Source organism: Wasmannia auropunctata, unplaced genomic scaffold, assembly GCF_000956235.1.
Source record: "Wasmannia auropunctata unplaced genomic scaffold, wasmannia.A_1.0 LD336103.1, whole genome shotgun sequence".
Taxonomy (NCBI): Eukaryota; Metazoa; Arthropoda; class Insecta; order Hymenoptera; family Formicidae; genus Wasmannia; species Wasmannia auropunctata.
Window position 1 is genome coordinate 910,854 of NW_012026787.1, and position 13,669 is coordinate 924,522.

Sequence of the window (13,669 nt, forward strand, 5' to 3'; positions counted from 1 at the left end):
CTAGAATTAAATATGAATATCAATTATAAAATTCATTTTCACATTTTAACTTTAGAACGGCTATTGATACTGAGTTATATAATAATTTATATCTGAATTTAAACATATATATATATATATATATATATATATATTATATATATACAAAAATAAGCAAGACGTATAAATTTAATACATGAAAAAAAAGAACATGATACACTCAGGGAAATGTTTCGCTGTTCCAACTAGAATTCTAAATATTACATTTAAATTACTATCTCTGTTTTTTGTATCTGCTAAAAAATTGTCTGTCATACGTAGAATTTATAGCAGCAATATTCTAAGAATATATACGAGAAAATATAGATCCCATACCTAATCAAATACGAAAAATTACAAATAAAATATGACTGGAGTCTGGATTGGAGTCTGGACTGATTAAACATCATAGCGGAACTTTCTTGCTAAATATTACAAATAGTTCAGATATAATTTTTGTCTCTATTATCTATATCGATTAAATACAAAATGTGGTATCGCAGTGCTTACTAATCACTTATCCGTTTTAGCTAATTTTTCGTACCTAAATAATTCTCGCTATAATTGCAAGATTACTTTTTTCAGTGTATGTTCTGTAGGATGTAACCTCGGAATTCGTCTACGGATATGTAGGCTAGGTTCCGAGGTTAAATCCACGGAATATCGACGGATCTCTCTCTAAATCTACCGCATGCTCACACAATCCTTATCATTTGTCTTTGCAGAGGCTTATGTGAATCTGGGTGCCGCGTTGATTTCGGTCGGACGGGGCACCGAGGCAGCTGCGGTTTTGCGCGCCGGTGCATCCTTGGATGGCTCCGGTCTGAAGGACAAAAGGGCTCACGAGGCGGCCAGGGTGCAGGCCCTCCTTCAATTAGGCGCGCTGTATGCCGATCAGGGTAGATTACAAAGAGCCCTGTCGGCGTACAGGGAAGCCCTGCGTGCCCTGCCGGATCACTATCCACCTCAGGTTAGTAGCGCGCGCGCCGCTTTCCTCTTCATTACATCGCTAAGGCGGAATAACTTGATGCGTGCGCGGAGGAAACTATGAACACTTGGAGCGCGTTAAGAGTAAGTGCCTTCGAGAGCGCCACGTCTCCGCTTTGGCTTCGAGCGATTTATGCAGTTACTCCTCCCCCCCCCCTCTTCCCATCATTTCTCCTATACCTGCCGAATGGATCTGGTTCGTCCTCTGCTCCACTCGCTATACATCTCTTCGGAAATTAGGAATAATGAAATTCATATCGCCAAATTATCGATTACACCTATATGTTAATGCAACTTACGTATTGCTAATATTTGGTTACACTGACAAAAGACCTTGCGCGATTCTTATGGAAAAATGACTCCGGTCAAATTACTCAAATAGACCCGTTTTCGAATATGTTGTTTTTGGAATTCTGAACAAATGTCTCCATATTCAAAATCAAAATGAAAATGAAAAGATATACTTAGAACTCTTAAGTTATATAGAATCTGATTGTCTGCTATATCTCTTTAAGATCAAAAAGATGAAAGGGGAACGGTTTCAAGGAGGACGTACTTTGGCTCTTTTTTTAGGACGGAAGTACTAAAAATATATGAAGATCATAATCACTTTTTTAAAATGGAATTATATAAGAATTTAACTTGAAGAAATTGAAGCTCGTATAATGAATAATCATAAACAACCCATAATACCTTTGCGAGTCGACACGGATGATGGTGTGTAACAATTTTTACTGTTACAATATCAAGTCACATACAAATTGTGCGCCGTATAAACTGTCGGTCTTGAAACACAGTTCTTACATGAGGCCAGAATTCACTGTAACGAATTAAATTGTCGAACAATTTAATAATTTCGATGCTAATAAGCATGTATTAAGAATCTTTTCCCCTCAAATCTGTAAAGAATTTATTACGAAAAATATCACCCCTGCTCCCAGCCTGAAGATCTCCAGAGGAAGTTGAGCAGGGGTGATATTTTTCGTAATAAATTCTTTACAGATTTGAGGGAAGAAGATTCTTAATAGATGCTTATTAGCATTGAAATGATTAAATTGTTCGATAATTTAATTCGTTACAGTGGATTGATTCTGGCCTCATGTAAGAACTGTGTTCCACGACCGACAGTTTATGCGGCGCACAGTTTGTATGTGGCTTGATGTTGTAATAGTAAAAATTATTTCACACCAACATCCGTGTTGGCTCGCAAAGACATTATTGGTTATTTATAAATATATGGAATTATATAATTTTTTTTACATAATATATTTCTCTAATTATTCTGCATATAAAATTATTAAGGTAAAGTTATCGAAAAATCAATATTTCACGAAATATTTCATACTTTCATCATGCCGTATTTCGACATAAAATATGTCTACTCCAAAAAAAAGAGATGGATTTTATCTCTTTTTAGTACCTTCACCTAGAAAAAAAGCAACGTGACCAAAATACGTCCCCTCGAAACCATTCTATTGTCATCTGGGGAACATTTTTTTGCATCGTCAATAATTTCGGAAAAAAATTGGCTGTTTTAATTAAAATGGAACACACACATATGCAGCACAAGTGTATGGAATTGAATTTAAATAACAATTACTTCGAACTTAATAGTTACTTCGGTCGACGTTAACCGAAGATGACTAAAGGAGATGAGGTTTACAAATCTCATCCTTCGACAAGAAATATCGTCGTGCGGATATTGTCCTCCCCCTTGCAGACGCGGCAGTTAACTGCATGCGAAAACGATTATCACGGATCGTTGTAATTCTCGTCTCGATTGCAGTCGGTCGATTAACAAACCGAGGACGCGGTAAACCACGCCAAACGACATACATCGAGAGCGGTCTGTAAGAAAATAATCAACTCGAAACAGATTTCTCATGTTTTCGTCGACCCCCTTCGACTGCTAATTGCTTTCCAAGATTATTGCTACTTTCGATTTGCCCGAGGCAATTCTGCGTTTCTCCATTCAATCATCGTTCATTCCACGCAGGGCGTGGAACATCCTTTCGCTCACTCGTTCTTTTGTATACTATATGAACAATCAGAAAGAACAGAGGAAAGTACATTTTTATGCTGCATTCCAACAAATTATTTTAATGATTCAATAAAAAATTATTTTCAGATCTGTTTTTAGTAAAATTTTTAGATCTTTCAACAAAATCGGTCTTTCCGTGTAATTTTTATGTACATTAATTAAATTTTAAAAATCAATAGCAGTTTAGCAATTTTAGAGAAACTAAAAACAGTACGATAATAAATAGTAAAAATAGAGGAAAGTATATTTTCATGCTGTAGAACTACAAAATAATTCACACAGCTAGATATATAACTCTACATTTAATTTTTATACATTAATTAAAATAAAAAAATCAATAATAGTTCGATAATTTAAGGGATACGGTATAATAATAAATAGTAAGACTAGAGGAAAGTATATTTTCATGCTGTAGAATACATTAAAATATCTATAAATTCGAAAACGTCGGAAATGTTTATACAATTTTTACACACATTAATTGAAATAAAAGAAATCAATAGCAATTTAGCAGAAATAGCAATTTAAAATATTGAATATGAACTAGATAACAAATAGTACGATGATAAAGTATTATTTAAAACAATATAAATGAAAGAAGAGGGACGAACGAGAGGAGGAACCGAAGGATGGCTCGAGACGCTGGAAGTATCGATATTTCCGAGCCGCCAAGTACGTGAGCGATATTGTATTCTCGGTAACTGTCCTCAGTAACCAGAGCCGGGTCTTTTCCGGTTCCTCCTCTCCCCTTGAAAAATCAGGAAAACGCCCCTCGCGATCCACTTACTCCCTCCCTCCGCTCTCTTTCTCTTTCTCTCACTTTCTCTTTTTTTTCCCTCTTCTCCTTCTCCGAAGCACAAGCAGCCCCGGCCACCCGCGTTGCAACGACGTACAGAGCGAACTTCCCGCGAGTTTCTCTCATAGGGTGACTTTACCGCCGTCGTCCGACTTTTCTCTCGCCTCTTTTTTCCTCCCTCCCTCCCTCCCTCCCTCGCGCCCTCGCACCCTCTCGCGTGCTCGCTCTCGCGCCGGCTGCCCGTCTTTTTCCTTCTTTTCCCCCGTTTTCACAATCCACGTCCAACTTTTTGGACGTGGCGCAGGCGAAGCGACAACATCGGATCGCGCAACGACCGGCACCGGCGACTCCTCTCCGCGCCCGGGCATCGACGCCGAAGCGAGAAGTTTGCATTTTTACGAGAGACGCGCACCGTGCACCCTCCGGCGGCGTGGCGTCCGGAGCGAAACCGAGCGGCCAACCGACCAACCGACCGACCAACCTTCCTTTTCCGTTTTCTACCCTCTCGCTTATACACATATATATATATATATATATATATACGTACATACATATATATATACGTGCCCGCACAGCGTGGCAGCGTTTTGTTCGGCGCATCGCCGTGGAATTCCTGCGCGACAATTTATTCGAAAAGTATTTTTCGCCTTTCCGTGACGCTCTCGCGCCGCTGCAGGTACACACGGAGCGTGTACACATACGTGTATGTGTGTACGTGTGCACGTACATACACAAGCGGGCGCATATGCAGTGAATGCGCCAAGAAACTGCGAGAGACCTCGGACGTACGGGAATCCTGCACGGATATTTCCGCGGATATACCGTCGACTATATCCTTGCGCGCGCGCCGCGAACCTCGTTACGCATCGAGATAAAATTGTCTAAGTCTCAACGTCTCTCCTCGCCCGTGAGCCGTAAACGCGGAACTTTATGCCCGGCATTAACTAATACGAATAAAACGCCGCGTCCCCGGGCAGATTTCTACGGACGGAGGTGTCATAAACGCAAAATCCATTTTCAAAACTCGGACAAAGGAACGAGTTTCGAGCCATTATAACAAATTCAATCTGTTGACGCAACGCAGACAATTCCAAACTAAATCTGCGTATAGCATTCCTGTTCTTAGGCATTAATAAATTGTCACATTAATTTGCTTTGTATACATTTAGTTAATTTTAATTTAATGTTTCCGTGCTGAAATTTTTATTCTCCAATATATTTCCAGCATTTTTGAGATTAAATGAGGTTGAAGTGTGTACATCGATTGTACTGCTATTAAAATAAGGGCACGAAATAATAACCGATCTTTCTCTCTCTCTCTCTCTCTCTCTATCTCGACAGTCGCGTTACTAACCGATTTGACATGAAAGCGGCGTTTGTCGACCGTGAGTGACGTAACAGTCGCAACGTCCAAGTGTGTATTCTATGCATGTGTCAAATGCAAAACGTACCCACAGTCCAGCGGCGTGAACGCGCTTGAACGAGTCCGCGCGTTCATAGAACACCGCGAGAATGTCGAAGGAGCGGAGGAAGGAAGTAACCGCGCGCGCGCGCGATTAAAACGCGTATTTAACTTGAATGAAAGCATTTCTCCGTGTGCGACGTCGTTGAATAATGCGCCTTGGAAAGCGTCCGCGAAACGAGAAACCGAGAGCTCCGTTCGCCGTTCGAGAAACAGTTTCATTCGAGCGCGAGCGCGCGCGCACGTGCGAAATTAGGATCGTTCATCTTAATATTTCGCTTTATTCGCTCGACATAATTTCCCATTCGAGCCTCATGATTGGCAATCGGGATAAAACGGGAACGAGGAGGAAGATCGCCGGCATTGGCACGTTTCCACGCCAAACTTTTCCTCGCCATGCAGTTATTCGCGCCGTTGCGCCCCGCGTTCACCTAATTGATTAAACGCTCTCCTTCCCTTTTTTCACCTCTCTCTCTCTCTCTCTCTCTCTCTCTCTCTCTCTCTCCCGCCTCCTTTCTCATCTTGTTCTTCTCTCTTTTACGCCGGACAGCAGAGAATCCGAAATATCTGATATTACACAAATTGAAATTCCTCTCTTTGAAACTTTTTACATTCCGTCCTCGTCCACGTCGCCATGCGACGGCACGGTCTCATTCGATTGTCAGACGCAAGTAGTAAGGACCCTCTCTTACTTCCGGAATAACTGTTTCCGGAATCGAAATTGAAGCGAGGGGGCTAAAGAGGAAATCGTTATAAAAATACACCTCAAGCCGTTTATCCCGTCGAAAGTTTCGAGTGCATTGCCATCGTCTCGCCTATATGCGACGTAATGGGATGTTTCATAAGTGCCCACCGCGTGATTCTGAAGTCGTATATTTCCCCAAAAGTTCTGGGAACATAATCCAGCTCCCCGTTCGAGATGAGAAAATTTTATTTCAGGCGAATGAGACGAACGCGTGTCGCGTCGAAGGTTATAATTTAGTACGTCAGTAATATAAAAAGATTTCGAAAGGTTCGCTCTCGAGCATCTTTTGAATACATTCAATTATTAACGATAATTATTTTGAAAAATTTATTTTCTCGTATCGCTGTCTCTCTTTCTCTCGGAAAATTTGCCCAAACAATTATTAATCACTCTGTATCATATTTCAACTTTTTCAAACGATTGTACTTTTCTTAATCTACTGCAAGATAAAGTAAAAATAAATATGTTCGGCAATATTCAGCCACTTAAAATAAACTCGTTGCCAGGTTCTTTGCTAAGACACTGAAACATTTTCCTTCGCCTTATTTTCAGCGTCTTCAAGACAAGCGGAACTATCGAAAAATATCGGATTATTACCTACACAGGTAATTCGATTTCAAGCGAAATAATTGATTGACCTTTTCCTTACCTGGCATGTCTCGCGCGAATCGACTGACTTATAGAAGAAAAGGACCTTTCGTGGCGTCAAATTCGGAATTCTGAAATCGAGTTTTCCCCCCGACGCGGCATTTCACATTTATAGGACACACTTCCCGAGATCCGACAGCGGGAGCGAGCGTATATCTTAAAAATTCGCAGGTCAGGTCTTCCATCAATAGAAATAGCCAGCCGATACGGTAATAGCCGTCAAACCGCATTTCGGGGTATTCTCCCCCCCCCCCTCCCCCGAAATCCGTGCACCGTTGCAGGCGCCCGCGCCGTTGGTGTCCCTCGGGGACACGAAAATGGCCGGCGAATCGTAACTTTAAATTGGTCGTCCGAGTGATATCGTGTGGTGGCTCACGTGGAGCGGCATCTACTGGGAGAGAAGGGTCTTCCATCGAAACGAAACGATCCCGTCGTTTTTCCATCCCGAGTTATTGCCACTCCGCGATTTTCCGAAAGTTCGCCGACATCGCGCTCGCTCGCTCGCACATCGAGTTATAATATCACGGATCGGTACTTCGATAAACTTCCAGCGTCTTCTAGCCGGCGATAGAACCTCGGCGTGTAGAGGTTCCTTCGCGAAGCTTTTACCCGAGAGGTGCCTTCTCGAGAATTAGATGGCTAAATTTCCGGGACGTCCGCTGATTACAATGTATTCAATATAGAATATTTTATTATTTAATAAAAGGATTGTTGCGTTTAATTATCGTCGTTTCTCAAATCTGAAGAAATCTTTTTTTGCAGATTATGAGAAATATAGAAGGCAAATTTTGCGCTTAATAAATGTTACGATAATAACTTCTACTTTAAGTTATGCATTAAACGTGTGGAGGTATATACATTATATATTAGCTTTAATAGACTTTAAGATAAAGCAAGCTATAAAATTAAACAATAAATAATGAAATTAGGAATAATGAATTTTATAAGCAGTAAGGAGGAGAGATTATTATGCTTGTGTATTATACATTTTTAATCGGGATTTATTATTCTCGCAATGTGTTAACGAATAATTAATATTCCCAAAGCGCTTCACGTTTTGATCGCGAGGAATACACGGAAATTTCATTCCAGAATAAATTGATAAGCTGATAAAAACTAAAAACGTGAACAGTTGGCCTCTGTATGGCTCTGTTTTGTTCTCACTGTAAATAGTCTTGACGTAGCTATAGTAATTCATTACTAAAGCTTTCCTCAAAACCGCATTAATTAGTACTTAGCTAGTAGGGCCCATAATGCGTTTCACTTTAAAATCCACATAAATTTATCATTTTTGTATTACCCGAAAAACTGTCATCATTTTCGAGCTAAGCGAAAAAATATCACGGCAGAATATATACATATATAGTCTTCTCGTGAAACGTCATATCAATGGATTGCGTATGCCTATTATATGCCTGTTTGCATAACGAACAAAAGTATTTCCCTGCAATTCGATTTGGCCTGTGACGGTGATAAATTCGGATTTAAATTACACGCTAAATATTCGCGCAATTCGAAAAAGCGAAACTAATATTTTTAATCGCAAAATACCTCTCGTGAAATATCTCCCAATAATTTGCACATTTATGCCATTCGGAATCATTCCGATATACATCGCATTTTATTACGTTCGGTGGTACTGACCTATTATTTAAAAAAAAAAGAGTATACGTATATCATTGAAAATTTACGATATTTGTGAAGATAAATGAGAGAGATTGAGTTAGATTCAGGTTCATACACGGAAAGAACGATTTGGTTGAAAGGTCTAAAAATTTTGCTAAAAACAGATCTGAAAATAATTTTTTGTTGAATCATCAAAATAATTTGTTGGAATGTTAAAACTGATAAGTATTGCTATAAAACGTTTTGATATTTTAGCAATCATTTTGACTTTCGCACAAAATTACTTTGATTATTGAACAAAAATTACTTTCATATCTGGATTCAGCATAATTGTTCTTTCCGTGTAAATGTATTATAGAATTGATATCTTGGTTATCTGGAGAAGAAACGTATTTAATATTTGAAATCGAGGAATGACTCGACTTAACCGCTACTAAATTTTTACTACACGCTTCTTTCCAGACGTTCCAGAAACCCCGATACTAAAAATACGCCCGAGCGAGGGAATAAAGCGCGCGATACGTGCCATTTATTTATTTCCGAACACGGGATTTCCATCCCGCTCGTACGTACGTCGCTCAGCGATCCGGCCGCGGATTGATTTCGTCGATGCAGAGACGCGGAATCCTGTCGAAACTTTTCCACGCGCGGGCGCGGTTTTAGTCGATCCCCCCAAAACCCTCTCCTTCCGCCACCAATCTCACCCCGTCCCTCCCTTTTACGGGACATCAATTATGACCGACAAACTTTGCGACTTCACGTTCATCCCTATGGGATAAGTAGTGGGATGGAAAGTTTCGGAGGAAAATCGCCGCGGTGCCGGCTGGCTGGCTGGACTGTCGCGTAACGAAAAATTAATAACCAGAAACTTTTCCCCTTGCCGTACCATTTAGCCCTGTCGATATGCGACCGCATGTCGGAATAAAGAGGAAGAGAGAGAACAGTGTGTGCGCGTGTGCGTTTAACGTCGATTTGTGCCTCGTAAAAGACGCCGTGAAATTCTTCTCACCAAAAGAACAATTTTGCTAAATCCAGATCTAAAAATAATTTTTGTTCAATAATCAAAATAATTTTGTGCAAAAGTTAAAATGATTACTATAAGAATTTCAAAACGTTTTATAGTTTAATACTTATCAGCAGAGCAATCAAAATTATGCCGTAAAAATTCTGTTTTATGCGTCTAAAATATGCTCTATAAAATTGAAAGAATGCTCTAAAAAAAAGAATATATGCATTTAAAAATTACTTTTTATTGCAAAAATTTTCAAATATTACTTAAGTTTCTTATAACGAAGTAGAATATACTTGATAAAATTTGTTTTCATTTTTATTTTTAAATTTAATTAGTAATTTATGTTAGAAAAAAATAATCGTAAACCTAAATCAGAAAACAATGTGAAATATACAACAAAAATAAGTAAAATATTATGCATGCGTGCACGGAAAGAACAATTTTGCTGAATCCAGATCTGAAAATAATTTTTGTTCAATAATCAAAATTATTTTATGCGAAAGTTAAAATAATTGCTAAAATATCAAAACGTTTTACAGCAATACTTATCAGTTTTAACTTTTCAACAAATTATTTTAATGATTCAATAAAAAATTATTTTTAGATCTGTTTTTAGCAAAATTTTTAGATCTTTCAACAAAATCGTTCTTTCCGTGTGGGTAAAATGTGCAAAAATATGCTCTTATGTGTGAAATATGCAAAAATATGTTATAACATATAAGGCTCAAATACCTAATTTCTTATGAAACAAATTTAATCTAGTTTATTTCTTTATTAGTCAAATAAAAAATATATGCCATAAGCATATTTTGGTTGCTCTGCTTATCAGTTTAAACATTCCAACAAATTATTTCGATAACTCAACAAAAAATTATTTTCAGATCTGTTTTTAGCAAAATTTTTAAACCTTTCACCAAATTGGTTTTTTCCGTGTAGTATTTGCGATGAACGCAGATAAAAAAATTTTATAAATAATCTTAACTAATATAAATTTATTGAATTTTATTGAAACCTGGTTTCTGAACTAACTTCCTTTATACATGTGGGAAAATAAAGAGAACTAGGGTCAATTTAAAGTATTTACGGACGACCGGAATAATTATGAAAGCAGTGGAGCATCATCGGGTATTTTAAGTATTAGGAGTGCGCACGATTTTTAAATTTAACCTTCAAATGGTACACTTCTTTCGAGCACTCACTAATGGAACAATAGTGCGAATTTAGAGATTTGACATCTTATAAATTTTACATCTTTCCTGAGGACAAAAACAGAAATGTTTTGAAAACCCCACTTTTTTGGGATAAAACTTTCGCATAAATCCAGCGGTATTACTCAATTTAATGGAAAAACTATTTAACAATTCAAAATTAATTATAAATGAGTTACCGTTTTCAAAAACATCACTTTTTCGAAGAAAAGCTGCCATTTTTTTGTTATTTCATGAAATGAAGTGAAACTTCTTTACTTTAAGGTAAAATTATTTATTTTAAGAAACAATTATTGTTGTAGAAATAGAATTAGAAATAAAAAAATTATGTTTGCAGAAATAGAAAGTAAAATATTTTTCCTCCTAGTTAGAAGTTGGGATATTTTCTGTTCATTTAATAGTAATTTGAATCTTTGTAATAAATCTTTCTAAAAATAATTTCTATGAAAATTAGGAATTTTAAGAACAAATCTTGCCAATTTATGAAGTGAATTATTAATAAAAATCGTTTACATAATTAAAATTACATTAAAAAGTACTGTTTATATTATTATGGAAATTAAGACAGAGAAAACCGTTGGAATAAGATCATACAAATGATTTATTTGTTATTATAATGTAAAAAAAGGGAACATATTACAATGTTTATAACGTAATATAAAAAAAAGAAACATATTATACAATATTTAAATGTGTAAAACGCTAAAAGTAGGCACCGATCCGGCACACACTATTTGAATACAAGTTATATGCACAACGAACTTGCAAAGTTAATATTTCGTTAATCTGTACGAAACTAAAGCAGTACATGTTCGTACCTGTCACTTGAGGTACCGGGCATATTTAACGTAATGGAGATAAGCCACGGCAAATGTCTCTGTGCAAATGTCAGCAATTCGAAAATTTTCGCGATGCGAATTCGCACTCTTGTACCATTTAAAGGTTAAATCACAGCTATATTAATTTTTCCAGAGTCGCTAATAATACTTCTTGCCATTGTAAATAGCAGGGCCGATTGCTTGGTTCGGTGCCGATTATTTCCCGTTAACATCCTAAATTCTGCAGCATATAAATTTTATGTGAAGTGACACACGAAACTGATCAAATGTACTGGTCTACATACCAATTATCTAATTGATTCGGAGAAGGCAAACGGCGAAACCGACCTTTCAACATCAATATAAATAAACAAATATCTATGACCTCGCTATAGATATCTTTGTTGCTTGGATATTTACTTAACCTTTCGTCGAGCGCGTGTATACAATAAGGTTGTGTTTTCCAAGTAGCACTTTGCAATATTACTCTATTTATATCTGTAAATTTACACAGTCTATAATAGTGTCTATCTATAATAGTGTCAAATTTAGCCTTATTTACGTCGCCTGCTCTTACTTAATAAAGTTAATAGTTGTTTTTAAATAAAACAATGGAGTTAAATAATTTAAAATGGTTCGAATTTAACTCAAATTTGGATTAAATTCCATTATTTCATTTAAACATAATTATATATTAAGGAGCACTGGCGACTTAAATAGGATTAAATGTGACACTATAAATTTAACAGGGTAGAAAAAAAACTTAATGTAATTTTAATTTGTTTCTTCTTTCATTATTTCTTTCGTTTTTTGAGGAAAATTTTAGCAAGGCAAATATCTGAAAGATACTTGCGCTTAGAAATGTAATTTTTATTGATGCACTCGACGGAAGGTTAAAATAGAACGAAATTAATCAAATTGTATTTTTCCATTGTTATAAATTTTCAAAAGAAACTCGTAACAGTAATGCAATTTGATCAGTTTCGTGAATCACTGTACTATAAGCAAATTTATAAGAATTCTATAATTACTTTTATAAAGTATTCCTGGGATAAACATAACAACGATAGCTTTAGGAATTAAATGGTCGACATGCTCGTTTCCTCTTTCCATTGAAAAGAAGACACTTAATCGCTCTCGGCACGTTCACGTATAACAAACGGCTTTGTATTAAAATCGCGCGGTCAGTTCGAGCCTCGGTCCAGCCTGTCAATCGATTAGCAATTAAACAGGCTAAATTAGCCGAACGATTAATTGTGCAAACCGTTTTAATAATTTAACAACGTCCTCATTGTTTTAAAGCGACCACGGCCGAACGTTTCGACGTCTCGCTGTACTTTGACCAGTGTTTCAACGTTAAATACATTATTGCGCGATAACGATTTCGATCAGATACAGTAGATAGTTCAGCACGTCTAATTCAGCAGACAAGTGACAACCATAAATTATGCGTAAATGCTCTTACTCAAAGACGTCTGTTACAATTTCCACGACCCACTTTAATATCACAACTACTTTTTCCTTCGTTATAGAACTCTAAATTATATTCCTTCATTACAGAACTTTTTTTAATTCCTCTTTTTAATTAAGTATATTGGAGATTCATTGGAAACAGCCTCTTATTTTATTGAAACTTTTTATTTCGTTATTTGTTTCCCTCATCTTTTTGCATGTCGCTTTCAGATATTTTTCTTGGTATCAATTAAAATTCCGTTAACAATGATGAATAATAAACATGTTTGATCTTGTAATAGATTTATTGTTAATATTTAAGAAATTCTTGTGGTCAAAACAAAAAGCTTTTGTTTAAATTATCAGAAAAATATCATTAATATTTACATACTTATATTATCACGCTACATATTATGACTTAAAATTTTTTTCTTAATCTTTAATACATGTTACGATCAAATTATTTGTGTCGGCTGTAATTAATTGTAATATTTATATACAATTAATATTTATATACAATCTTTATTCTATTTATATACAATAAATACTTTCTAAAGATGTTAAAATATATGAAAGAATTACTCAATAATTTTTGGATAAAAGTTATGAAAATTAACCCAAACACAAATCCATCGTGCGTAATAAAGGATCGTAAAATCATCGTGCAATGTATTAAGAATTAAATATAATTGAAGTATGGATGGAACGCAATAAATTTCAACCTATCCGAGTGCTATGGACATAATTTAGATTTGGCTACCATTGTTCCGTGACGTATAATAATTTTGCGCCCAAGATAATAGTGTCATGATAACGATATAGCAGGCTCAACAAAAGGCTCTGTCGCGACGAATTT

At 36.5% G+C, this 13,669-nt stretch overlaps 1 protein-coding gene across 1 annotated transcript in view; it reads left to right on the forward strand.

Moving 5' to 3' along the window:
* LOC105457320 (transmembrane and TPR repeat-containing protein CG4341) overlaps positions 1-13,669 on the forward strand; it is a 368,988-nt gene that overhangs the window by 337,845 nt on the left and 17,474 nt on the right. Inside the window, exon 8 of the mRNA XM_011701927.1 lies at positions 744-988. Coding sequence (XP_011700229.1) covers positions 744-988 — 245 coding nt within the window. The remainder of the gene's footprint in view (positions 1-743; positions 989-13,669) is intronic.